Raw genomic sequence first — 26,706 nt, 5'->3', positions numbered from 1 at the left:
TAACATTTTGAACAATATTTTGCTTCTGTTTCTTTGTTTTATGTATGACATGTTTTGCTTGTGTGTGTTTGTGTGTGTGTGTGTGGGTGTGTCTATGTGTGTATGAGTGTATGTTGTTATTACTTAATAGACTGCACTGTTTTTTTAGTATTAGTAGTCGCCCCACACCTGTTACAAAATAGATTAAAAAAAACGAGAAAGAGAGAGAGAGAGAGCGCAATGAGATTACATAAAATATTTAGTGACAACAAGAACAAAAGCAATTTGGTTAGCTAAGAAACATTTAAGAAAAACACAAAAATGATTTTGAAAGCCAAATAAAGGATAATTAATTAAAAATAAATTGAATTTAATTAATTTACCGGTATGCCAGCTTTGCCCGCTGGACCAGAAGGTCCCGATTCCCCACGCATACCCATTGGCCCCTGAAAATAGGCAACACATATTAGTCAATTACTTATTCTTTACAAAATTAATAGATGTATGTATACTTACAGGCAAGCCCATAGGTCCTTGATCGCCTTTATGTCCCTTTTCGCCCTGTAGAATGAATAATTAATAAATATATGTATTTATCTTTGTCTAAATTAAGTTTCCAAGACAACTTACCGCATCACCTTTGCGGCCATCTAAACCGCGATCCCCTTGTGCCCCAGTATGTCCTGGAGGACCCATGGGACCAGGAGGACCAGGTGGTCCGTATAACTGTTGAAAGAATATAACAATTAGAAATTAAGCCACTGCTTAGTAGTCTAGTTTACTTACGTATTCAATTGTGGGCATATGTGGAGCATCTGACATGCCATCGTCCTGACGACGTCGCATCTTGCGGTACTACAATCGAAATCGATTTGGGTTAACTTGCTGAGTATTTAAGGAGATGAGCTATAATCACTTACCGAATCGCCGCGATCACCTTTGTCGCCTTTCACACCTGGATAGCCTGGTGGACCCGGCAAACCCGGTGGACCCATTAAACCTGGCGGTCCAATATCTCCACGATCGCCTTTCTCACCAGGAGGACCTTGGTAGCCAGGCAAACCGGGAGGTCCTTCAATGCCAGGCTCGCCTGGTAAACCATCCAAACCTCTGGGACCCAGCGAACCGGGTTCACCTGGTTCTCCAGGCTCGCCCTTGCTGCCATCTCTGCCATCGCGTCCATCTTTGCCAGCATTGCCTGGCGGTCCAGGAGGTCCTCGCAGTAGTGTCACCGGTGGATCATCGTAGTCCTCGTCCAATTTGGTACCGCCAGGACCGAATATCTACAGAGATACCAGCACATCCAGAAACACGAAGGACGATTGTACGCAGCAAAATAGATGAATGAGAGAGAAAGATGGCAAATGATTTTAGAGTGGGGAAGATTAATTTATGCCACGTGGCGCCGCCGCCTCGGGCGTTGCACGCGTTCGTTCCACACGCTTTGATGGCGAAACAAAAGCGGCGCGTAATTCGCTGGGAAGAAACAAAAAAAGAAGAAAAAAAAAACGCAGAAACCTTCTACCCGCTCTCCGCTTTGGGGTTGAAGTCGATGTGCGGGTGGTGCTCTAGTGCTGGTGCGGGAGCGGGAGCGGGTGCGGGTGTTCAGGGGTGTGAGTTCGGGTGCCATGTGCCGCAGCGAAAGTCTTTTGTGTGCCTCGAAATTGTGTTAAGTGCAAGTTGGAGCAGCTTCTATGCCCATAAAATAACGACCAAACCCCACACACACACACACACACACATAAGCACACATTGGCTGGATGGCACAATGAATAGAGAATCTTTAAAACCCGCAACCAGGACTGGGAACAGGACTCTAGAGTCGGGACCACTAACAGAGTGCGAGTTGAAAATAAAGTCAAACCATGATGGCGTCTTATACGTGCTTCAAGTGCCACACTGCTGCAGCTCCTAGAGTGTGTGTGTGTGTGTGTGTGACTAAATGTGCATTGCTCTTTGGCTTCTGCCATTGTGTGCATAGTAAAAGACAATTAATTGTTTTTTGGTACGCGCTCTAGGCAAATTTTCAAGGCAGCACCAGAAAGAGAGACGCAAACAAAAAAAGGACGAAAAAATAAATACCACACAAATACATACACATAGCCAGCCACTCATACATATATATATATATACGTATGTGTGTGTATATACTAAAGGACTTTAGCTTCGATGCATTTGCATTCTGGTGAGTGGTGAAATTACCAAGAGTGCAGAACAAAAAAGTTCTATTAGGTAAATGCTGAAAGTCATAAAAGGCAACCTCTATCCTGAAGCGACAACGCAGCCCCAGCAACAACAACAATAACTTGGCTAAGTATGTTAAGCATCATAACATGGTTCAGAAGCAACAATAACAAAAGGAAAACCATTTGCCACATGTGGCACAAGCAAATAGAGTCACTCGACGCAATGCTGAATATTCAATTGCATTTGCATCGACAATCAAATCGAGAACAAGAAGAAGGGGGAATAAAGTAAATCAAGTTGGGGAATAAAATTTAAGTGAAATTGCAATTATTAAGATGAGCTCACAGACGAACGAGAACGAGAAAGCAAAAAAGAATATTATCTTGGAGTGCGAGTGGAGGGCTCTTCTCATGGCTAAGTTATCTCAACTATCTCAACAGGGTTTAGTTTCCAATCTTGAGCTATAAGTGGACAGGCTATTTAGCTTACACTTAAATGGATCTACTCGAGAGAAGCAAGCAAGACAATTGGCATTGTTAAATTTAAAATCTAAAACTTTATTCAAAATCTACTGCTTAAAACATATTCCATTTGGGTTTCAATGTCAAAAAGTCATTTCAGTTGTTAAAATATTCTCTGAATACGAAATGAAATTAGCCAAATTAGTGAAACCGATGCAATTATCGAGTTGAAATTGGGCAAATTGGTCAGATTGAAGTCATTGAATTGCTATGCAACTGAGAACTTGCACGATTGATGAAATTCTAGGCCAGTTCATTGGCTTTGTCAATTTGATATTATCCTGCAATTAATCAGTTAGCTGTGTATTAGTGCAGCTCCCAAGAGTAATGTTTCCTTTTCGTCATTATCCTGTCATTATGGCATTGATCCTGTCTCTGTGGTAATGCACACACACACACACACACACACAATATACATATGTATAGCCTGTGAATATGCTCAGGCATGTGCAACAATTACATTCTCTTCCTGCCGCTTTGTTGTCGCAGGAAGTAAGCGTACTTACAGTTATTAAAACCCAACAGCATAAGGCACAACAATGTAAACGCTTAAAGCAGAGAAACCCACACGAAGCCCACACACACACATACAAAATGGCAAGAAAGGATGCGGCTTGGTAGACACATTCACACACATTCACATTCATTCGACATAAATTCTATGGAAGACAGCAACTTGGAAAGTTGAAGAAGAAGGAGCAACGACCAAGTCGGCTTACCGCAAATGCACTTCCCAATTTTAACTTTTTCTCTCTGCATTTTCTTTATACTCATCTGCATGTGAGCTTTGTGGTGTAAGGTGTGGTGTGTACGTTCGTCTTTTGTCCCCCCCCCAGAAACTTTTCCACATTGTTGCTAATGTGCCAGGAGGGTTCTTTGAACAAAGAGATGGGGTGGAACTGGCTTTCCTTTTTGTGTTCCTCTCTTTTTGCGTTTCTTTCCGCCATTGTGGCGATTAGTTCGTTCATTTGTAGAACAATTAAAGCAATTTGAAATTAAAGCGAACGCTTAACATTTGCTTTGTGCGTAATTTGCGGGACATTTGAGGGATTAGATGGCCACCCCTCCCCCCCACTTCACACCGCCCCCCAGAGCTTTTACTCTTTATATTCGAATCGATAAACAAATGTGCAAGAAAACGCCAGCAGGATGATAGGCGTAAAAAAGAGCAGACTTTGAGATGGTTTAAAGGCTTTAAGGAGATGCCAATGGCAAACGAATACAACTACAGGCACTGTAGTAGGAGCCAGCCCAGGCCAAGCAGTTGTAGAGGAGCCAAGGCAGATGCGATAAATAACATAAATAAAAGATACAGATGAGCGAGCCAAGTGAATTGGGCAAATGTTTGTTAGCCTCGCATAGACTCTTGTCGATTGTTGTTGGGGCCCAGCTGCCTAACTACGATAAAAACTGCTTGCCTATTGCCTTTTCGCCAGCCAGGCCCAAAAAAAGAAAAAAAAAGAAAGAAAAAAACTCAAAGATTGGGTTCTCTGTTTGCGTGAGTAAGAAATCCATTAGAATGTATCAATATTTGTGCGAGCAAGCGCCTCGGGTTGAATTTAATTTTCAAAGTATCCAATCACATACAAACACACACACACACACACATCGAAAACGTGTCTACATACATACATACATATAGATTTACTCACACATGCATTAAGGTATCTGTGTGAATTCTATGAGTTTCTCTCTTTTAAATTATGCGTAAATATTGAAAATACTTGCACAAACGCCTTTCAATTTAACGCCCAAATGGCGAGGTAAATGAGTTTTACTTCCATTCGTTTTTTATTCCCCCCACCCCCCTCTCCTCCCCATCTCTGATTGCCATTTTCAAAAGAATGGTCTACAATTATCCATAGCATACTTTCAGGCGTACCTTTTGCTGCATTTTAGTGTCACACAATCCTCGTGTAATTGCAAATTAATTGGCTGACGCTGTCTGGATTCCGTAATTTCCATTTCAAGCTCACAAAATGGCGCCCAAACAAAAATTTAACATACTCACAGAGTGAGAGAGTCCGAGGGAGACAGAGGGAGATAGGCAGACAAATGGCCGCACGTAAACGCGTTAAATTGAAAATCATTTTGATCTCGTCCTGACCTTTTGTGCGACACTGTTTGGCCATGGCTTTTGGTTATGGCAATGGCTACGACGACTATGGCCTATGATGATGGGGCATTCATTCAAGTGCAGCATATGCCGTTCACCATTTTCTTCTTTTTTCAATTTTCCCCAACATTTTATATTTTTCTCAGCCCATAACAAACAACAGCAAAGAACACAGAGCAACAACAAAACAACAAATATAACAGAAAAGAGAGAAAAAGAAACCGCCTGAGGTGAAAGTTTTGCAGCTCGTTTCCGGCTCACATACCACTCTTCAGTCCTTTCATTCACCCCCAGCATCATGGAAAACTTCTCTTCGTGGCATGTAATGCGTTTCGCGTTTGCCACAAAGTTTACAAGATATACACATACACACACACACATCCACATCAACACACACACATACAAATGAAGGGAAGTTCTGTTAAAGTACGCGAGCACATTAAATGCGTAATATGTTCCGCTCAGCATTGCTGGCAATCGACAATGGAGCAAATTGCAAATGTTGTAATCAAAATAATTATGAAAATCACCGAGTAATAAAAACATTATGACATCAAAGATAGTGTAACAAGTTGATTAGAACACTTTTCACCCCATTAGACTATTAAAAATTCAAAACACAAAGCTCTTTTTATAGTGAATGACATAAAAAATAGAATGAAATATTTTAAACATTTTAAAGTTTGAGGAAAATTGAATTGAAAACTGTATTTGATTCTAAACTGAGTGTGTTCTCTCTGAGATTAGGTTAAGCCGTCTTTATTACTTATACCTACTTACTTATATTTTTGTAGAATCCCTGTTTCTTATACTTTTATAAGCAATAGTATTTAATAGTATTTATGCTTTTCAAACCTTAAAGAGCTTGCGAGCTTATCAGTTGTCTTTGTATCATTTCAGATTAAACCTTTTAAATATAATTTGAGATATTAAATCATTAACTTAATCTTAACTGCTGATGACAGAAAACCATAATTCATTTACAGCTCCTATTATACATCAATTATATTTCAAAACTGGTGGATAATTTGATTCATTAAATAAAGTTTCAATATGAAAATATATTTTAGACATTAACACGATTTTAAAATTCCTAGACTTGAGAGAATTTAGTTTTTAATGGAAAATAGACATTTTTCTTATTCGATTTTTGATTTTTCTGTCGTTTGATATTATTATTATTGAGTTTATTTATCAATTCATTTCCTTAAAGTTGAAAATCCTACAATTAAGGATTTAATGATGATTTTTTCAGTTTTAAGAATCAAAATTCAATTTGTAATCGTTTTCGAAAGCTAATAATAATAAATATTTCTTTGGCGTAATATACGAACATTGAATGAAATGAAATTTAACTTACTTAAAGTCAATAAGGTAAAGTTATAAATAATTAACATATAATATTTATAAGTTTATTTCTCAATCTGAATGTTGTTTTGGTTATAGGAAACTTACGGAAGGCACTTCTTCCTAATTGTAAAATTATAATATTATTAGCATCAACTTTTCTGTAAATCGATTCTTTTGATTTGAAATCATGTAATTCATTGAATTATTGATTGATTTGCCCCATTGTCATTTTGAAGCAGTCATGCACAAAGAGGAAAAAAGTCAAATCGTGTTGTAAAAATTTCGCGTGATTTCGTTTTGCCGTCAAGTCGACACTGTTGTTGTTGTTGTTGTGGTTGTTGTTGTTGCGGTTTTTGGTTTCGTTGGATATTGTAATATGCATGAAATTCGGAAGTATTTAGGGAAATCGTTGTTAAAGATTTCGTCGTTTCGTAGCCCAGCCACATCAATGCCAGCCAAGATGGCAGCAGTTGTCAAGGGGGCGGTGGGATCGGGAGCCTGCGTGCTGCGTTGGTCTCAAGTTTACCGTAATTTTGCTACTTTTGTATGCCCCACCCGGAAAAAGAAAACACAAAGACCGGGGAAAAAAATATACGTAGAAGAGAAATGCTGAAACCCACGTCAATGTTATACGCGTGCCTATAAATTTATATGAGGTTTTTGCCAAGGGTGGCACTGCCAGTCAGGATAAATGGGCGGGGGTGTCCGTACTCCTGTGTGTGTGTGTGCGTAGGTGGTAGTAAATGGGTCGCCAAGTTTTGGGTGTGTTTTGGTGTGACGCTTCGATTTCTTTATTCAATCGTTTTTGTGACTCCCATAGCGCTCTCATCATCAGTTGCCATAAAATAAAAGTTACGCACACCCCAGGGGCCATATTACAAGCCTGCCCCGCCCCCACCTTACCGCAGCTCCCACTTCCCACTTCCACACCAGCTGCCCCATTTCCTCTATGTACTTCTTTCTGTGTGTTTGTGTGTGTGTGCGCCATGCTTGACCGATTTTTTGCCATAAAGGACACTATTCAATATACGATATATGGGCATTGACCGCAAATAATTGCCACATAGGGAAAAAAAAATGCTAAAGCAAATTTCGCACAAAGGAGCCGAGCAAGGGTGCAAAAAAGGATCTACAAATTTGCATGTGGCGCAGTTTTCAATGAACAATGACGTCACATGGAATTGCTGGCCATTTTGTGGGCCAGCCTTATCCAATCGAGCAACAAAGGCTCAAGTCAAGCCAAGGCAATGAAAATCCAAGCAATGAGCATGTGTGGAAGGGGTTTTTCGAGAAAAAGTGCTAAGCTTATTGCGTCGTTTAGGCAACACCCCAGCCCAAAGAAGGAAGCAAAAATGGCAACGAAGGGAAAAACAAAGAGAGGCAAAACGAATTGGCAAAAAGACACACGCAAAGCGGCAGAAGAACCCTTTGAGTGCCACACACACAAAAACACACACATTTAAGCTACAATCCCCAAAAAAAAGAAAATGTAACATCAAGAACGAAGTTTGCACACTCTGAAAGTGAAAGAAAATGAAAATTTCGAACCTTAAGGCACAGCAAGTGAAGCGAATTTGAATCATGAACTGGCAAAGTCCAAAGATGCTTTTTCAATCTCATAAAATCTTGTTTACCATTAAAATCTTGTTTATAATTAGCAATAAAATGAGAAGCATTTCAATTTATAGCTTTATCTATCTCCAACTTCCCGACAATTAAACTTTTTTAAGCACAATACATAATTCCAATTTATATATGGAATCTTTTTACTGATTGCCTTTCTTTCTTAACTGATTTGCCCCTTCCTCTTAAGGGCATTCACACAAAATTGTCACAGAATTTAAGTAACCTTTGCGGAGGGTTAAGAAAATGTACCCAACAATTTGCCTTATCACTGAGATTTCTCGGGCTACATATATAAGCAACTTTAAGACTTTGATTTGCACAAGGACTTCTTCTTCTTCGACTGTCTGCGAATTGCGGTGCGCCACATGCGAGTGACTTCCTTGCGAATGGATCCTGTGTGACGTGTAACGAATCGGCAAGTTTTCTCCCTTTTTTGTTGGTTACTTGTTGTTGTTTTTTTTTGTGTTTTTATGACTCTATCCGACACTCGGAAAAAACTTTCACAGATAAGGAAATGTAATCTGGCAGGCGAGGCGAGGTGTACCAACGCAAAGGGGGAAATTTCAGCTTATATATGCAGATCTCTGTCAGACAGATATATATATGTGTACACTTAATATACACAAGGTTGAGTAACGATTCTAAAATATATTAACATAAATTTGACATAAATGTCTTCTACAAACAGTTTCAGTTCCAGGGGCTCAGATTCTTTGGGTGAGTGAGTTATTGTTTCAACTTTATTAAAAATAGCAACAAATAACAAAAGTAAATCTAAAACAGCTAAAGCCAGCTTCAACTCAATGCAGCTGATAATAAATATACAAAACATTTTGTTTGTCATACGCCCTGTGGCACAGCACAGCAAAGCAAAGCACAGCACAGTTTGAAATTAATTTAAATTTTTAATATACAAAATACATATGTATATATATATACATAAATATATATATATGGGTGTTTGTATGCTCTAATGTTTCTATATATATGCTGCTTGATCATAAAATTTAATTTTTTGATGCCCTGCAGCTAGGCAAAAAAAATTATTATGATAGAAATTTTAATTTCTAGTCTCTCTACAATTCTTTTTTAAAGGGATTTACGTTCGGGCAAGTCGTTTCCAGGAATTAAATGGCATACATATGGCCAATAAATAGAAAATGCTGACAGCCACTTGGCCAGTTGGCCTTACATGTTCTTGTCACAGGGCTTAACTCGTTATACCCTCTCAAAATGGCCACATTCATTTAAATAAGAAGTTTGCATCTTAACAAGAGGAAAGAAAAGTCTCTATTTTTAGGTCTATTAAGTATTAGTTGGATTATGCAAGTTGTTCTACATTTCTTCGTCTATCTGGGTCAATCGGGGAATCGGTTAAGCAATTTTAAGGCAATTTTTTTTGGAACTTACTCCACAAACCTGCATATAATACATATGAGAGGAAACGTACCTCATTACAAGAGTATAACTACACTACATTCGTTTCATTCGTTTCACTCTTTATAATAATTTGATTTCTTTCTAATGTCTTTCTTTTTTTTTAAGTTAAAGATTAGAAACAAAGAAATTATATTTATTTTGCGTCAATTCTTACGCTAAGATATGGTCAATTTCCTTGCCTAGTCTCTTAATCTTAATAGAACTAACAAATTGATTGAATACAACTAAAAATCTCTTGAAAATTGATGGCAGAAAGTTGACAAAGACCTCTCTTATGATTGAAAATATAATTTGTTATGCATTTAAACAGTTTTCACTTTCTTGTTGATTTAATGAGGCATATTTTGAAATCATTTTTCGCCAGATAATGAGTGTATATTTCATTGAGTGTAGAGCACACAACAAAAGTCTCTGCCGTTCTGATTCTGGCATCACGCGTCACTAGACCCATCAAATTCATTTCATACGCTAGTCCATTCTGCTTCACCTCCTGCTCCCTCTTCTGCCATCATCAAGCCCATCTAGTGCCCCCCCTCTGCTGTTCCACCTCGCATTTTATACTGACGAGGCGACGAAAATAACATGTCAAATTTATAATGCCTACAATTGCGTTTTTTATTTTATGATGCCGCTCGAAATTGTTACAGACAGTCATTGCAGAGTTTCGGTGCTGGGATAAATATGGTTTTTTCCATAACCGAAAATTTTAATTTTGTTGTTTCTATTTTTTTTGGGCAATTTTATTCTTTACGACTTGCTGAACTAATTACCAGAATGGTTTTTTATTAATGCATCTCTAGCGTGCTAATTTTTAATTGTTTACTCAAAAATTGTTTCCAGCGCTCGTGTGTTGAAATGTGACGCACAAGATTCGAACGTTCTGCGGAACGATTGGCATTGTGGGTTCCATGCCTCATGGGATATCATTCTGCCACATCATGCAAACAGAAAGGGGCGGGCGACACATTCACTTTGGCCATTTCACCATTCATCTATGAATGGAAGGGAAATCAAAGTCTCTGGTGGTAAATCAACTGGCTCCTGCTTCAGCTGCTGCTGCTGCTTTTTCTGGAAGGCATCACGTTTTTACCAAAGATGACGGCAATTGTTGCAAATAATTTTTTATGATTTTGCATTGCCTGCGGTGCGCCTGGGGTGCGAAGTTTTTGTTTGTTGCCAAAAGTTTTTGTTTGTTTGTGTGTTTGTTTGTTTGTTGCCAAAGACATAGCCAAATGGCAGTGGCAGTGGCAGTGGCGGTGGCACAATCTCCCGCCATTTCTTATGACTTTCATTTGTTTTGACATCACGTTGCTGCAGCGTTCGAATTGAAAATGGGATTGGCATGAATATACCATTGAATCGGCGGGAGGCAATGTAGGGGATTATGGCGGCATAATCGGCATATTCAAGCACCACGGCACGAGCGTCGAGTCGCTAAAGTCAAGGAAAATATGCAGAAGGCAATGAGCAAGGCCCACAATACGCTAACCAGAGTGAAGAAGAGGTTGGCCATAAGAGTTTCAGCGAAAGATGACGGTCATCCGGTTCAAATGTTATCTATAGGATCATCTTACACAATATTTCAATTGAAATTGAAGGCGGCATCGGAGAATGGTTAATGCAAATGGGTAGAAATAGCAACATTGGCAACGTTTCTTAGATTTTTAAGCTATTTAAGTTATAGGTAAACAAGCAGAGAGTTAACTAGAAGCTTAGCATACTTTAAGGAGGCATCAGGAACTAATTATTTATTTATGTAATGGTTAAAAACTGTTTGAAACTTGATAAATGTTTTTAAGAATTTGATTTGGTTCTTTTACTTTGTTTCCTTTCTATTTTTTGAAAGTTAATTTCAGAATTTATGATTATTGAAAAAAACAAGTGTTACAACTGCCCTCGTTTTGGGGGGTTCCACACAAAAGTCATAAAAGTGGAGCAGCACGTTGGCTGTTCGGTTGTTCTTTGCTCCTGGGCGTATTGTATTGGAAGTGAGTGTTGCTGTTGCCAATGCCTTTTGCCATTGACTGTTTCTTATGGCATTACGCGTTATTACAACAACAACAACAAGCATCGGGTAACAGCAGTTGCCTTCCTCCATTCACATACCTCTGCCTCCCCCCCTTTTCTATATGTGCTGCACAATAATCAGACTATTTTTGTGTGTGTGTGTGTGTTTGTGTGTTGTTTGCCTTTTTCTTCAGCGAAAATTGGCAAAATGCGCAGCGGTCGAACAACATTATACACATATACATATACATATATGTATGTGTATATATTTTTTTTTTGTATACATAAACCCTACCCCAGTTAGAACCCTCTTTTTACCCTGTTCCCACATCCCTCTATCCATATCCCTATTCAGGAACTCATCTCAAAGTCGCTAGCGGCGCTTATGCATTTTTCATATCATACACAAACACGTGCTGGCTACATATTCATAAGTTCCTCACGCCTCGCCTCGCCTTTGCTCTTTGCCATGTGGAAGTGCGCAAAAAAAAAAGGAAAAAAAAAATGAAAATGAAAATCCCCAACGAAATGCCCTCCACATCCTCTCGTGCATCCATCAACACGTCAGAAGGCGGGCAACAGCTGCTGACACTTCAAGTGCCAATAAAAATGTTAAGTATCTTTGCACTGTGTTGACATTCCGGCGTAGAGCCTCCCATTTTTTGATGCGTAGATGCCGAATGGCTAGATAAATGCTGCAGATACTCGGCAATGAAACGAGACATTTGGAGCGTGCCCCATAAATTAGATACATATCAAGGAGATTAAAGTGCGCCAAAGCATTTTTGACAATTTTCCCACCTCCCCGCAGCTTTGCCTCCACGGCATAGTTTACCAACTTTTTTTGATGGTAAATAAATCCTCTTTGCTTTTGCTCTGCTTGTCAAAAAGTATGTACAAGAACTGGGACTAGAAAATAGGTAAAGGAGTGAAGGGTGCGGGATATGTGGGGCAAGTAACTGTGCTCAGGACGTAGCACGCATGATGTTCCCTGAGAAGCCATGTAAACATGCTCATTACACATTCAACATGCAGGTGTAAATGTTATATAGAGAAAGGTATATGAAAGGTATACCCTGTAATCTGGGTGGGATGGTGGGGTCTGGCCATGCGGAAGGATGCGTTACATATTTACATCACATCTCTGTACAAATATTTACAGATTAGCATAAAATTACGCTTTCGCGCACTTTTTATGAACGATATTTCACAATCATTTACATAATAATACACATTGTTGTCCCTCTCCCCCTGCTCCCCTTTGTGCTGCACTTGTTTTTCTTTTTTCACCTCAATTTACAGTGTTTTCTAATTAAAAACTGTGCAAAGGGAGTGGAAGGAGCAAAGGAGGCTGGTAAAAACAAGTTTCTGTTTCGGATTTCTCGGTTTTGTGATTCACAATAAATAAACTCACCCGTTTGCCTCGCTTGCCGCGCGGTCCTTTCTCGCCGGGGGGTCCGCTTGGTCCAATGGGTCCCACTTCGCCCCGTTCACCTGGTTCGCCGGGAGGACCTGCAAAATGTTAATTTTAACTATAGCGACAGATTTTGGTGTATACGACGGTGTAAACAATGCAGATACTATGGCTATAGATACAAATATATATAGCGATACAGCGATACATTGGCCGCAAGTGTTAAACAAATAGTGGGCGTGGCCTTTGGGCCCCGGCTTTGTAATTAGAGCAATGTGAGCCACGTCCTTTTACCCCTCTGTCTCTGTCTGTCAGGTCTGTCAACAAGCGTTTGTTGGTTTTTGGTCAGCAATTTGTTCAACTGAATGAATGGATACCAAGTGTTGGCGATGGGGTAAGTGGTGGTGGGTGGTTCTGATGATGGACTCAAAATGCAAATTGTTTATTTGCCAGAAAATAAAATGAAACTAGAATTTACAGTGGTTATAAGCTTGAAAATCTTGTGGCTTGTGGCCCTTCTTCTTCTATGCTAATGAAGGTGAAACAAATGCATTTCAAGTGTGAATGACTTGACCTACATTCGACCAAGACAACACACGGGGAAGGGGAGGGGGGTTTGGGGATAATGGACCACAAATAGAGTCCAGCTGCACTTCAATTGAAATGCAGAAATAACAATTTAATATGCATAAACTTTACTCCCACACACACAAACACAAAACAGCAGCTGTAATAACAATAAAACAATTCCAAACTTATTGAAATGCTCAACAAAACAATTGAATTTTATTTCCAAATCAATCAGCATGTAATAGGTTTTGTTCCACTGTGCTGCTAGTATAAGTGTGTGTGTGTGTGTGTGTGTGTGTGTGTGTGCGATGCGACCAACCTGTTTAGTTAAAAATAATGAGAAATTGCTTCTTTTTTCAGCTCTCTAGTTATTTTTTTTGGGGTTTTTTAATTCAACAGGCACAGAGGCGGATCTGAAAGGACCGATTTGCCATACTACAATGACAAATTTACCCCTGGATCCGCCACTGGTCAAGCCCATTAAATAAGAGCATTTATACAGACGCAAAAGTGAGGGAAAAGTGGCTGGTCCAGGGGGACAGGGAGGATGAGAACTCATATCATAGATAAAACCAATTGTGCGGCTTGTCAAACTGAGACTATGTCCATGCCTCTCTTTCTCTTATCCATTCTCCCTCTCTCTCTCTCTCTCTCTCTCTTCATTTCTCTGTGATATAGAAAATTTATTAAGTTCGTAAAATTGCGTTTTGGGTGGTCACTTTTTGGTCATAAGAGCATAAATTTATCAGCCTCTTTGTCTCTTGTAACTATCTTTCTCTGTCTCTCTCTCTCTCTCCCTCTCTCATGCTGTCTATCTCTCACTCTCCTTGTCTGGAGCCTCTTGTGCATCCTTCTCTATGTATATTTATGGTAGCATAATTTACAGTTAAGCATTTTAGGCGACAATTTCAACTATAATAAAAACTATATCTACAACAAGCAGACAACAACAACAAAAGAAAAACAAAACTTCGGTTTCAAAAAACGGAAAAGAATTTATGGTGTCCAGGATATTGGATGTTGTTTGCTTTATTTTAGTTTTATTTCTGTGTTTGGTTTGAGTTTTGTTTTTTCTTGTATTTTTAGCATTTTCTATTTCTGTTTTGAGTAAAGATGAAATGCAAAAGATAGGTTGCCAAAGGACTTGCAATCAACGGAAACACAGAAATGAAATGAAATGAAATTCAAATAAATGAAGAAATAAATTGAATTTTTTGTTTTTTTGATATTACAGCTGAGCCAGCACTTATTCTCCATTTGTCTGTATATACATACAACTATTCTAGCTTGCAGCCCAATGGTGACCGGAATAAATGACATATTCAGGACCATGTCCAAGCCCGCACACACACACACACACACACACACAGACACACACCCCAGATATAGACAGGCTTCTTGTAAAGCACAAGTCAGCTTAACTAATTACCAGAACGATAAGATAAACAGTCGAGACCAGACGAAGGAATTCCAAATACAAATGACATTCAATTTATTCAAATCAAGGCCCAAAATGATTCCACTGAGACTTGCCGATGGTCGTTGGTCGGCGCATGTCCCATGGAGGAGGAGGAGATTCGTCGCTGATTTGGGAAAATAAATTGCAATTTTATGTCCATCAACGCACCAAACGAATCTGAATCCCCCAACTTCGAAGGGAGAGAGGAAGTGAGGGGAGATGAGTTTGGTTTTGTTTTTTGTTGACAACTGCCGCTTATCACAGCTGCAGATCATGTTGAAGGAAATGTTGAAACAATGGGCATGAGTAACTGTATCTACTTCCTTCTCTCTCTCTCTCTCTGTGTGACTTGCAACTGCAACAAATTTTGATGGCACTGCGCTGATAAGGCAAAGTGGGAGGCTTACATAATGATGCGGGCATTCACTCAATTGATAGTAGGTGGGGATAAAAGAGCGCTTTAAGTCCATTAGGGGTATTCAGAGATAGATTGTACTGATTTCATCTATTTTCATCATAGTCTATATCCATCGCATCTGTCGGCAAACTGTCATTTAGTTTCCCCCCTCTTTCTCTTTCACACTCTAAAAATAGTTTGCCATTGTCAATTGTTTGTGGACCACTTTTTGGTCACATCAATCTATCATCATTGCTTTGGCGCGTACCTCTCTTTCAATTCCCCATTGTTTGTTTATCATATCCACTAAATAACCCCAATAAAACAATAGAACATGCTCTGGCCACAAAAACAAGAGAGTTCAAGTGGTATTTCGGGTCCGCCTCTACCGGGGCACCTACTCAAGTGTTTGGTAGTCCATGCTAATGAGCCGCTAAAAGCAACATAAATGACATAAAGTTGCATTTTTATGACCACGGCAAGTGTTTCCAGTTCTACAAGGGGTCGCTTGGCCGCACGTCTACAAATTTTTATGACAAACTTTAGATTCAAATTGGTTTCTCGAACTTTGGGATTTCAGGGGCGGGGATGGGGATGGGGCCAAACTATTTTCGTTTATTAAAATCCTATAAAGTGCAGAAATATGTTTGAGAAGCTCATAAAAATAAAAAAACCCCCCCAACTGAACAAATGGTAATTCTATTGTTGAACGTAGGAGGCGGCTATATTGGACTCACTGTCGAGTCGGCTTCCAATGTTTGTGCCTATTTAATTGATGTCCGTCAGTCAATCTGTCCATCTGTCTGCAACTATGCGGCTTGTGGCAACACAAAGGTCGTAAATGTTATCGCAAAATGCGGCAGGGCAGCGCGCACACAAATTATATTTTTTTTGGTTTTTGAAAATTTCCAAATGTGGAAATGAGAACCAAAAACGAAAACTTCAAATAAAATATTTCAAAAATTTTTTTTGTGAGGCTATAAAAATTGTGCGGCAAACGGAAATGAATGCCGGCATTGCAGTGCAATGCGCCTGGCATTTGATTTACATTTTAACGATCCAAATTTCACACCCAAAAACAAAAAAAAAAGCCAACGAAAATCAGAAAAATCAGAAAACAAAAATCAAAGAGCCAAACTGTGCCCTAATGGGACAGCGTTAGTCAATGACTCAATTAGATGAGGGCCTAGGGCCAGAGAGAGCGAGAGAGAGGAATGAGAGCGGGAGAGTTGTGGGAAAGTAATAGGGAAAAGAGCATTCCCAGATGCAGCTGACAATAAATTATACGACCCGCAGAGATGTAGGATGCAGCCGCGTGGCAACACTTGAAATACCCATCAATCGATCTATCGATCGTTGGATCGTATGTGGTTTAGTTGTTTCTGTACATAACTTCCAGCTAAGTGGCTTAGTTGGATAAATAAACATGAGGAACATACTTAGATTCAGCTGCCACTTACCAGGTGGTCCCGCTGGTCCTGGTGGACCTTCGATAATGCCCGTGGGGAACTCGTCACCCTTGATGGTTGTGGTGAGGCCGCGATCGCCACGATCACCTTTGTCACCCTGTTGAGCAAGAAAAGACAATGAAATTGAGAGTGAGTGAGTCATTTTGTGGAAAATTTAAGTGGAAATCAATACAGACAGACACACACACACACGCGCACCGCATACACATAAATAAACGATAAATATTGTACAAAGGAAAATGGGAAAAACTAAAATGCAGGGACAGGACAGACAACGAACGATTCACTCGCAGTCACTTAAAATGTCACAATGTTTATCCAACAGCAGATACAAATAATAATGGATTTAATCCTTGTGACATCTTTGTTCTAACATATCAGCGTGTGGGTGTGTCTCTGATGTATGTGTGTGTGCGTGTGTGTGTTATCTTTGCCCTTTGCTTTTAGACTCACCTTTGTGCCAGGTGAGCCCGGCACACCGGGCGGTCCAATGGGTCCCGGTTGCCCTGCCTCACCCTGCAAGCCCTGACCAGTTTCGCCGGGAGGTCCTCGCTCTCCTGGCGCTCCTGCTGGTCCAGCTTCGCCTGGCGGTCCTGGTGGTCCAGGTTCGCCTGGCTCGCCCTAAGGAAAAAATCAAGTTTATTACCGGAAATGCGTGGGTCGTATTCAGAGTTGGAGTTACAAAAACAAGGACAAACATGCTTAGTTGAAGGGAGGGGGGGAAGAACCCAAGAGAGGACTTACCTTCAGTTGTATGACTGTGGAAGCGGATACATTAACGCCAGCTTCTTGCAAGTCCTTACAACATCAACAACAACAAATTGTTTATAAAATCAACGCAAAATGTAAATATATAAAAAAGGTTAATCAAAATAATAAAACCAAAAATTAAAAATGGGTTAAAAAATCATTTAGCTGCTGCAAAAGCCCAAAAGTTAGCCGAAATAAAGAAGAAAAAGAAGAAGAGAAAAACACCAAAAATCAAACTGAAAAACTACAAAGAAATACGTAAATAAAGGAAAATCTAAGAAAAATACCCTCAGCCAACTTTAAGTTACATTTATGAAATCAAAAAAAGATCTTAGACAGGACTGAGACAAGTTAAAAGCATAGCAAACAACACCGAGCAGGACAATAAATAACTACAGAACTACAAATACTACTACAACTACAACAACAAAGAAGAAGCACAGGATAACAAAAAGGACAAGTTCCGATGGCAGGAGATGGAGACTGAGCCAAAAACAAGGACAACAACAATTGTTGCAAATGTTTTTTTTCTCATTCTCACACTGGGCCAAATGCACTTGATGGGATTGTGTGGATGGGGAAGGGGGCTACAGTTGTGGAGTCCTGTCTAGTCGGAAAAACAGTTGAAATGTATTTATGGAAAAGGAAATACCTTAACAGCAACTATTTCCGCATAGCCCAGCGTGCCGCCATGCAGCGTTGTCACCGATCTCTTCAGACCCTACGAATGCAAAAAGCGCAATGTTTTTTTTTTTTAGTTGACGATTTTCTTGTTTTAAATTGGAAAGTTGCGTGTTTGGTTTTATTTTTAGTTTGCAGCAGCTTTTTTTTGGCGTATTCCTGGTTGGCCTGACGAGCACTTACCTTAACAGTTTGGAAGACATCCATGCCGGGATGGCCAGTGTCACCTTTTTGACCCTTATCGCCGGGTTTGCCAGCCGCACCCTTTTCGCCGATTATGCCATTGAGGCCCTTGAGTTTTCAAAAGGTTTAGTCGTTTTTTTTTTTATAGGATTTAACCAAACCAATCACTTACCGGCTCTCCTTTGTCGCCAGTGTCACCCTTTTTGCCACGTTTCCCTCGCTTGCCGGGTGGACCGGGCGGTCCTGGTGGTCCTGCAATTGAAAACGCATTCCGTGAGCAACTTTTTTTTTGTTTGTTATATATAGTAGTTATAGTGGGTAAACAGTAAAAGGTTAAGAGGCAAAAGTCAAAAGGGGGGCGGGACAAAAAAAACCATCTTAAGGTCGCCTCATTAGTTGCCCATTGACCTAACCCCCCCTCCAGTGACAATGCAATTTCCCCCACCACAAGAAGAAAATAAAAACGAAAAGTTTTCGCTCTTTTTTGCGCAGTTTTTCCCGCAACTTGGGCAAATTCATTTAGCTGAAAAATGACTTTTCGCTGCAAGCGGAAGCCGGGCACAAAATATTTATAACCTCTTTTTCTTTCGACCAGCTATTATTTCGGCTGCTGCGAACAAAACTTTATCTATTCTCTTGCTCCAAGGATGTCCAAGGATCCAGTAGCAAGATGCAGCAGCAGCAGCAGCAGAAGGACAATGCTGCAGTCGATGCTTTTCAATTATTTCGCCTGCAATTTTACAGCGCATAAACTTGCTCAGTGTCGTGTCTTGTCTGCCGTCTGCCGTGTCTTGTAATTTTCGCCTGGCAATTATTTTTATTAGAGCCGACTTGCCAGAAGATGCTGCTGCTCTTGCTAGACAGCAAAAAACATTCACACCCAGGAAAATCCTCTCACTTTGTTAGCTCTCGACTCGACCCAAAACCGACCTGTCCTGACCTTCCCCCACGCACTCGGTAGCCCTGCTGGGCTCTAAATGAAGTAGGTGTGAAAATATTTAATTAAAATAACAGACAACAACATGAACCGGCAACTCTTGCCTCCTTTCTCCTTCCTTTACTCCTCACTCGATCACCATTTTTTTTTTTGTTTTCCCTTTATAGCCTTCGTCTTGGCTTTGTTTTTCTCTTTTTTTTGTTTAGTTTTTTACTCTTGTTGCTGAGTATAACCAGAAGTTTGGGCTGCTATTTAATAATTGTTGTAATTAAGTAATTTCTTTTTGTCTGCCCTCTTTATACGCAATATTCTTTTTTCTCTCTCTGTTTGTTAAGGGGACGGGGGGAAAGCCCTTCGAAAGGAAGCCAACTTTAAGGCAGGAAATGATGGCAAACAATTTAAATTCATTGCGCCACAAACTACCAAAGAATGTTGGACCACGGAGGGAGGAAAAGCCGCGTGCCTTTCCATTGTGTGTGTGTGTGTGTGTGTGTGTGTAGGCGTTTAGTTACATAGGTAGCTGGGTGTGGGCGTGGCCCGTCAGCAAGCTCCATAATAATGTACGGTGCTTATTTAATTAAAAATAAAAAGAAGAAGATTTCTCAACTCTGGCACACTTTGGGTAAAAGTTTCTCCGAGTATTGGATTGGAAATAATCTGAAATATTTATCAGCCCACCCAACAGAAAATTGAATACTAATAAGTAGGTACTTAGACAGATTAATATTTAATTTGACTCTTAAAGCAATTTTAAAACTCACTATAAAAATCAACAATTAATTGTCTTTTCATGCGTTTTCGCCTTGTCTTGCATATTCATTGCCTCGGCCGGAATTAATGCCATTTTGAGAGGCTCTCAAAAAGGTTGTTGCTTGTTTTTTTGTTTTCGAGACAGAGTTTTCGGGGCCATCAACTCCTCATATTTTGTCTGTGTCTGTAAAATAATCTTTATATTGAATTCAAAGTAAGTCCGTCCTCCTGTTGGTCCTTAGCCCACTGTAGCTGGCGTAACAAATTATGCGCTTCCAGCACTTGCCAAGTAATAAAAGCTAACCAATTAAGCGTGGCTAAAACCCCGGCTAAAAACAATGGAGAATGAACTCAGTCTGGGCCTGAGCCAGAGCTAGAGCCAGAGCTTTTTGGGTCTGCTCTCTCTCTCTCTCTCTCTCGCACTCTCTATTGTAGAACTTGTTAACTTGGTTGCTTGCTTGGGCGGCGTCAAGTGTCGTAAGCCAGAAGGCAGAAGAAAAGAAAAAAGTGTTGACGCACGAAGCAAGTGGAGAAGGAATAAATGAATGAATGAATGGGAAAAGTCGATGTCGAGCTCTGGAGTTAACAATGCCGAAAAGGAAATGAGCATAAAGGCGGAAACGGAAAAAAGGGGTGGGTGGGCAACAACAGGGGCGGAAAAAGTTAAAATTGCTCTTAATCTAATAACAACATAATAATCATAATCATAATATCGTTTGCCTTTCCATGCTCATGTTCACATGCTGCTGTCGTTTTCAGTTGCCATTGCCATCGCCATCGCTGTTTGCCGTTTGCCTTTGCCGTTGCCATTAACGCCGCACTTTTCGTATTATTTTTGCCCATTTTGGCTTACATTTTGTTGGCTGCTAATGGTGTTTATTTGTTGCTCTTGATGTTGGCTACGAGAACGGGGAGCGGGAATGTGGATACGGATGCTTAATGCGCTAAGAAATCTTACTGTGCGACATATACAACAAGTAAGAAAAACACACACAGACAAAAAACAAAAGAAATGAAAAGAAAAAAGCCAAGTGCGCGCCCTATTGATGAAGTTGTTAAGTCAAAACTTGTTTTATGCTCTGATATAGTCACCGATGGATGATGTTGCTGCTGTTGCTGCTGCTGCTGATGATGATGATGATGGTGGCAATTGAACGTACTCAATGAACGCGTAATGCATGGAGAACTAAGCCAGACAGACAGACAGACGAAAAGAATGTTGGCCATAAATCTATATCGGTGTCGCAACAACTAAAGTGGCATTTATTCCGAGAGGCAGCCAACATTAGTTGAAACTTCTCTGCAACAGCCAACAACAGCTCATCCCATCTTCTTATTTGAGTGCCTGTTCCAGGGCTCTTTTGCCATGGCTTCCTCCTCTCGACTGGCAGAGCGGAAAAAAGGAATTATGTCAAGTTGTGCGCGTAATAAATACTCGGCATCGTTTACGTGCGTACAACACCACGACGACACGTACAACAAACAACAACGACCAGAAGGAGTAGAAGGAAGAAGAGCTATACAAGCCGACAAACATTCAGACGAATAGACAGACAGTTAGACAAACAGAGAGACACAGAGAGAGGGAGAGGGAGAGAGAGACTGTAGGTGGATATGAATAAAGTGAAAGGCGGTTGGAGCAGAAGTAGATTAAAGCTTCCAACCACACTTCTCCCCTTTTATATAGGGGGGTATCCCCTTCATTTCCCTCCCATTCCCATTCTTGACAAAAAGTCGCTGTACATAGTTGTTTCTATAGTTTCTACTGATGCTGCTGCTGCTGCTGCTCCTGCTGCACCTGCACGGGGGATTTCAACTTGTTATAACCATCAAACTAACTTTGCCGCCACACTTGGGATATGTTTTGTGTGTGTGTGCTCCCAGAGAATTATCTAATTTGCCAAGTTGTTTTGCAAGCATTACAGTAAGCATAAATTTATGAAAAATTTAGCGATAAACAGCAAGAGAAGTATGACTGTTGTTGTTGTTGTTGCTCTTTGTATTGAAACACACAAATGACTGTTGCAATATTTATATCTCATAAGCGCATTCCAGGTCCCAGGACAAATGCAGTTCGTAAAGTCATAAATTTTAAGTTATTCCACTGTGAATTCATACTTAAATTATATCGGAGAGTCTCTCTCTGTTAGATAGAAATACATAAATTTTAAATTGTAGAAGCCATTTACTTCCAGCAACCAAAAGCTATAGTTATATTGCTAAGACCACTCGTCAAAATGATTTTAACAGACAAAAGAAACCATTTCCTATCCAATATCCATGCCATTTTTGTAGAAACCTGAAATTTCGAAGTCCTACTAAGGTTTTCTATTCGTAATACAAATCTTAAACACTTTACTAAGGTTTAACATCGCCCCCTAAACATTTCCAAATATATTTTCTCTAAACATTTTATTAGAGAATTTTAGAACTCATGAATTGTTTATGCAAAGCAACCATTAAATAAATATTAAATTCGGTTTTAGTGCAAAGATTTTTCATTTTGTTTGCCAACTTGATTCCTGCAGATTCCGCATGAACTATAAATTTACGCTGATCTTTGACTTATTAGCAAAGTTTCGCCGTCAGTCAAGCGAAAGTTTGCTTAAATAGGCTGCCAGCTAATGAGTTTAATACGGAATCTACACAAAATTTTGCATATGCGTTGCACGGAAAAGTGACTTCCCAGGCGCTCCAAGTGCTTGCATCATAAGCGGCAGCGGCAGCAGCTGCAGCATGAGCAGCTTTAGCTTCCGTTTTTCCAGCGCTGTCAAGGACGTTTGTGTGAGGCGAAAAATGAACTGCCAGGAGAGAAACTCGAAATGCAAACATTGATGGCAAACTTTTAACTTTTACCGTGACGTGTCTGCTGCACTAGCTCCGCCCCCCCCTTCTCCTGCATATGTCATGCCCATCATTCAGTACTTTCGTTTCGTACGTGTCGTTGTGGAAGTGTGCGTGTGTGTGTGTGTGTTTGTGGGTGGATGGGTGGTGGTGTCTGGTAAGGACTTGCAAAAAGGCAGCATACTTATAAGCATATTTGATGTTGTTGCTGTTACGGACATAACTGCAAACTTTTACGTTTCGTTCGCATTTCCATTTCCATAGTCGCATCGCATGCCCGATTCTGGAGGGGAAAATGAAATTATGTAGCCAGCGGGATGTAGACAAAACAAAGAATAAGGAGAATGCCAAAGGCAAACCAAATGTTGCCTGTTTTGTTGCTGTATTTGCTGTTGTTGCTCCTGTTTGTCTGCAAGTTGCCGTTGTAAATCTTCAATAAATGCGTTTGTATATGGCTAGGATATGCGATATGCAGCAGCAACATGAACAGCAGCAACAAGGACAATAAAACATGGCACAAGCAAAAGCAAGAGCACAAAATGTGGCGCTACATTACATCCAGACAATGGCAAAGTCTCCTGTCTCCCGGCCACTGTCTCTTGTATTTCGTCCTGCTGTTTCATCGTTGTCCTTGTCCTTGTCGTCTGGATGATATGCGATACTTTTCATACAATATAATTCCAGGCTTGTCTTACATCTTTTCTTCTTTCTGTGTTTCTTTTTCTCTCTTTTGCTAACGGTGTCTCATGTTGTTCCCAACTGATGCTGTTTGCTTTTGGGTGCCACATTTTATATATATATATATATTGTAATTGTATAGCGATTCGGTTACTTCCTGGAAATCATGCATAAAGCTGAAACCTTGGAGACACTTGGCAAATAATATTTTGTGTTAATCAGAGAGGGAGAGACAGAGAGAGAGAGAGAGAGATGAAAACCAGTTTGACTCATTAAAGCAAAACTCGTTTATCGACCACTTTCTTAGATGGCTTATCAGACATGACTGAAAAGATTTATAATCAGGACTTGACAAGGACATTTGTTGTACTAGAACTTCGTCTTTTGGCTCTTGCCTTTGGATTTGCATTTCGAGCAAATTTCATGTATTTAATTGAGTTAAGAAACTTTGCCTAGAGGAAGTCACGTTTAATTCTCCATTATGGCTCTATCATACACTGGACTGACTAATTACTGCACTTCAGTGGACACAAAGACCATCTAATTGAGTTAACTTCTCTTGTATCTTGCATCCAATTATTCATATCATTATGGGCTAAAACACAGCCATTGGCTATACTATTTGCCCCCCAAAAAAGGGATAGTTGCATTATGGCAAATGTTTAAAGGACATGCGACATTAACTAACATTAAACTTTGTTTATCCTTGCTCTCTCCTTGCACATTGCTTTTATTTACAGTCGAAAATTTGCACGAGGTAAATGTCTGCCCCACACACACACATACACACGCAGAGAAAGTGAAGTCGAGACTTGCCACCAGATGAGAACTGCAAATGTTTGTCTCGCTTCTCTTGGATGGGTAAATTCAAGTGGTGTCTGTGTGTGTATGCATTGTGTGTGAAAACGACTCCTGTGCACATGGCCAGAAGGCAAATATCTGACAAATCTGTTGCATTATTGGTCCAATGTTACTACTCCTGTTGATCCTGACTGCGTATCGATTTGTAGACATGTGTCACCCTGTTGTCCCTAATTAAATGACAACCATAAATTTTGTAGCCTAATCAGCAGACAGCGTTCACTGTCTCCCTCATTCTCTTCATGTTCTTTGTCAATAGGCATTGTTAACGCTTTTGTTCCACCAGACACGAAAGCGGGGGAGGCAGATTGAGTGAACGGAGGAACGGATGATCCTTTATATGAAATTATTTTCATCAAAATACTTTAAATCTATTTTCTAAGAATAGGTTTCTACCAATTTTGATTTAATAATGTAATTTAGATGTACATTTTTATGAATTCATTAGACTTACTTAACTTTAGTCAATTTTCAATAGTCTTTAACAGATGAATTGAACAAGTCTTTCACCTGCTACTAAATCAAAATATGTTGTTAACTTTAAATTAATATTTGGGTAATAATCAGTAGATTGCAGATTAAAGGAATACTAAATGAAAAGCCATAATATTATTTCAAAAGGGTGACTGTCAGTCAGTATTTAATTGTTAGTCTTTTGTCCAACATTTCTAACTGGACATACCTGCATTTATTATTGCTGTTTTTGTAGTAGTAGTAGTAGAAGTTGTGGTTGTAATTGCCAATGTTTAACATGATCAACAGGTTGCACTTGTCGGCAATTAATTAACGCCAATTGTGCGACACGCCCATTTAACATTATCACACACCGGCAAATATTGTTGGCTATGCCTCTTGACAAAATGTTTGCGGTTTTTGCCATAAATATTATGGGGTAATTGCCATAAATTGAATAAAAAAGCGAGAGCAAAATCATTCCACAGTTAATTGTAAATTGCAAATTGCATTTCATTCACACAGATTTCAATTCGTTTCGTTTGGTGCATCTGATTGAGTGACGGCTTCATGGCTTTGTGGTATATTTCCCTGTCCATCATCATGCCCCTTTGTTGTTGCCTGCCCCCGTCCATGTCTGACTGACTGGCTGGTTGTCTGTATGTCTGTCTGTATGTCTGTCTGTCAGTCAGTCTGTTGTTCTGTTGCTCTGTCACTGTCTGTGTGTCATTCTGGCATCAACAAGCTGACAAATTAGCTTCACATGGGTTTTGGCATTTCATTTTCTATGTGGGAAATATTTTCTCAAATATTATTATACATATATACATATAATATTTATTTATTTGCATTTTATTCGCTCCTCTTACTCATACTCCCCACTCCTCTTGTTTCATATTGTTTGTTTGTTATTTATTTTACGATTTTAAATGCAAATTGTATAATTTATTGCAGTTTATATTTTGATTTATGCCATCAACTTACATTTTTTTTACTTCTTTCGTTTCTCTTGATTTCAAATTTTATGTTCTCTTGCCATGTAGAGAACATGAATTCGTATATGAATTTATGAGGCAATTTAAATGACACTTTATGATGGGTCTAATGTGATTTTAATAGGGCAAATGGGAATTGAATTTGGCATTCTATATTTTTAATCCAAGGATATATTTTGGTCTATAATTATATAGACCCTATCGGGTATTAAAATTGGATTTTGTATAAAAATTTGATTTCAATGTGATTACTCTATTTTAAGTCTCAAATGCAATTTGATTAAGTCACAATGTGAAAGTGTCAGAAATAATTTATATTATGACATCTTGGCCAGGCTGGAGAGACTAGACAGACAGTCGGACAGACCCAGACACAGACACTCTGACAGTCTATTTTGATTCGTTTGACAGACACTTTGACAACAAGTGAAATGAGCAGATGGAAATTTGAATTGCCAAGTCGAAGCGAGCGAGGTTGGGAGTGCAATGAAGAGGAAACGGTAAAGTTATAGTATTTGGCAAATGACTTAACTTAAAGCCATAACACTGAAATCAACAAAACTGTCTCATAAAACGCAAACAAAACCAAGACCAGTAGGCAGTAGAGGTTCAGAATCCTTGAAATATCCTGTATACAGTCTAAAAGTAGCATAGGGACACTCTACAGGTTTTGAGATGTATTTCTATGATGATTCTATTTATTTCTTCTTGTCGATATTAATATACTCTTTACATTGTTGACTACAGGGTATAGAAGAAGTAAGGAATATAGATACCTATAGATATATATAATCTTGTAAATCCCCCAGTACGTGCTTATGTTTAAGTAATTGGCAAAAGGATTCAGATTCAGTTTCAGCTGGTCCTTTGTTTAAGGCAACCTTTTTGCCCATTTTCATCGCACAGGGCAAGCTTTTGTTTTCTTTTTGTCTTTCTTCCTGCCCGAATTACCAAACAAATAGAAAACAAATACACAACTAAAATTAAATCCTACAGATAATCCTATGGAAATTTTTTTCCGACAAAAAAAAAATAAACA

General features: G+C 39.5%; 1 protein-coding gene across 16 annotated transcripts in view; it reads right to left on the bottom strand.

Moving 5' to 3' along the window:
- The window catches only part of LOC6646968 (collagen alpha chain CG42342), a 74,172-nt gene that overhangs the window by 6,221 nt on the left and 41,245 nt on the right, over positions 1 to 26,706 (bottom strand). For 7 of the 16 annotated variants that reach the window (XM_047013603.1, XM_047013608.1, XM_047013611.1 and 4 more), the window contains exons 3-13: positions 18,322 to 18,401; positions 18,150 to 18,257; positions 17,938 to 18,006; positions 16,989 to 17,156; positions 16,527 to 16,632; positions 12,641 to 12,738; positions 900 to 1,262; positions 766 to 834; positions 610 to 705; positions 496 to 540; positions 363 to 425 (exon numbers count right to left, since the gene is read on the bottom strand). In XM_047013603.1, coding sequence (XP_046869559.1) covers positions 363 to 425; positions 496 to 540; positions 610 to 705; positions 766 to 834; positions 900 to 1,262; positions 12,641 to 12,738; positions 16,527 to 16,632; positions 16,989 to 17,156; positions 17,938 to 18,006; positions 18,150 to 18,257; positions 18,322 to 18,401 — 1,265 coding nt within the window. Of the gene's footprint in view, positions 1 to 65; positions 169 to 362; positions 426 to 495; positions 541 to 609; positions 706 to 765; positions 835 to 899; positions 1,263 to 12,640; positions 12,739 to 16,526; positions 16,633 to 16,988; positions 17,157 to 17,279; positions 17,334 to 17,937; positions 18,007 to 18,149; positions 18,258 to 18,321; positions 18,402 to 26,706 lie in introns of those variants that run through there. The other 9 variants (XM_047013610.1, XM_047013604.1, XM_047013606.1 and 6 more) reach the window with 7 other exon arrangements.

The sequence above is a fragment of the Drosophila willistoni genome, chromosome 3R (assembly GCF_018902025.1).
Source record: "Drosophila willistoni isolate 14030-0811.24 chromosome 3R, UCI_dwil_1.1, whole genome shotgun sequence".
Taxonomy (NCBI): Eukaryota; Metazoa; Arthropoda; class Insecta; order Diptera; family Drosophilidae; genus Drosophila; species Drosophila willistoni.
The sequence above is the reverse complement of the archived record's forward strand: the minus strand, read 5'-3'. Positions and strand labels throughout refer to the sequence as shown.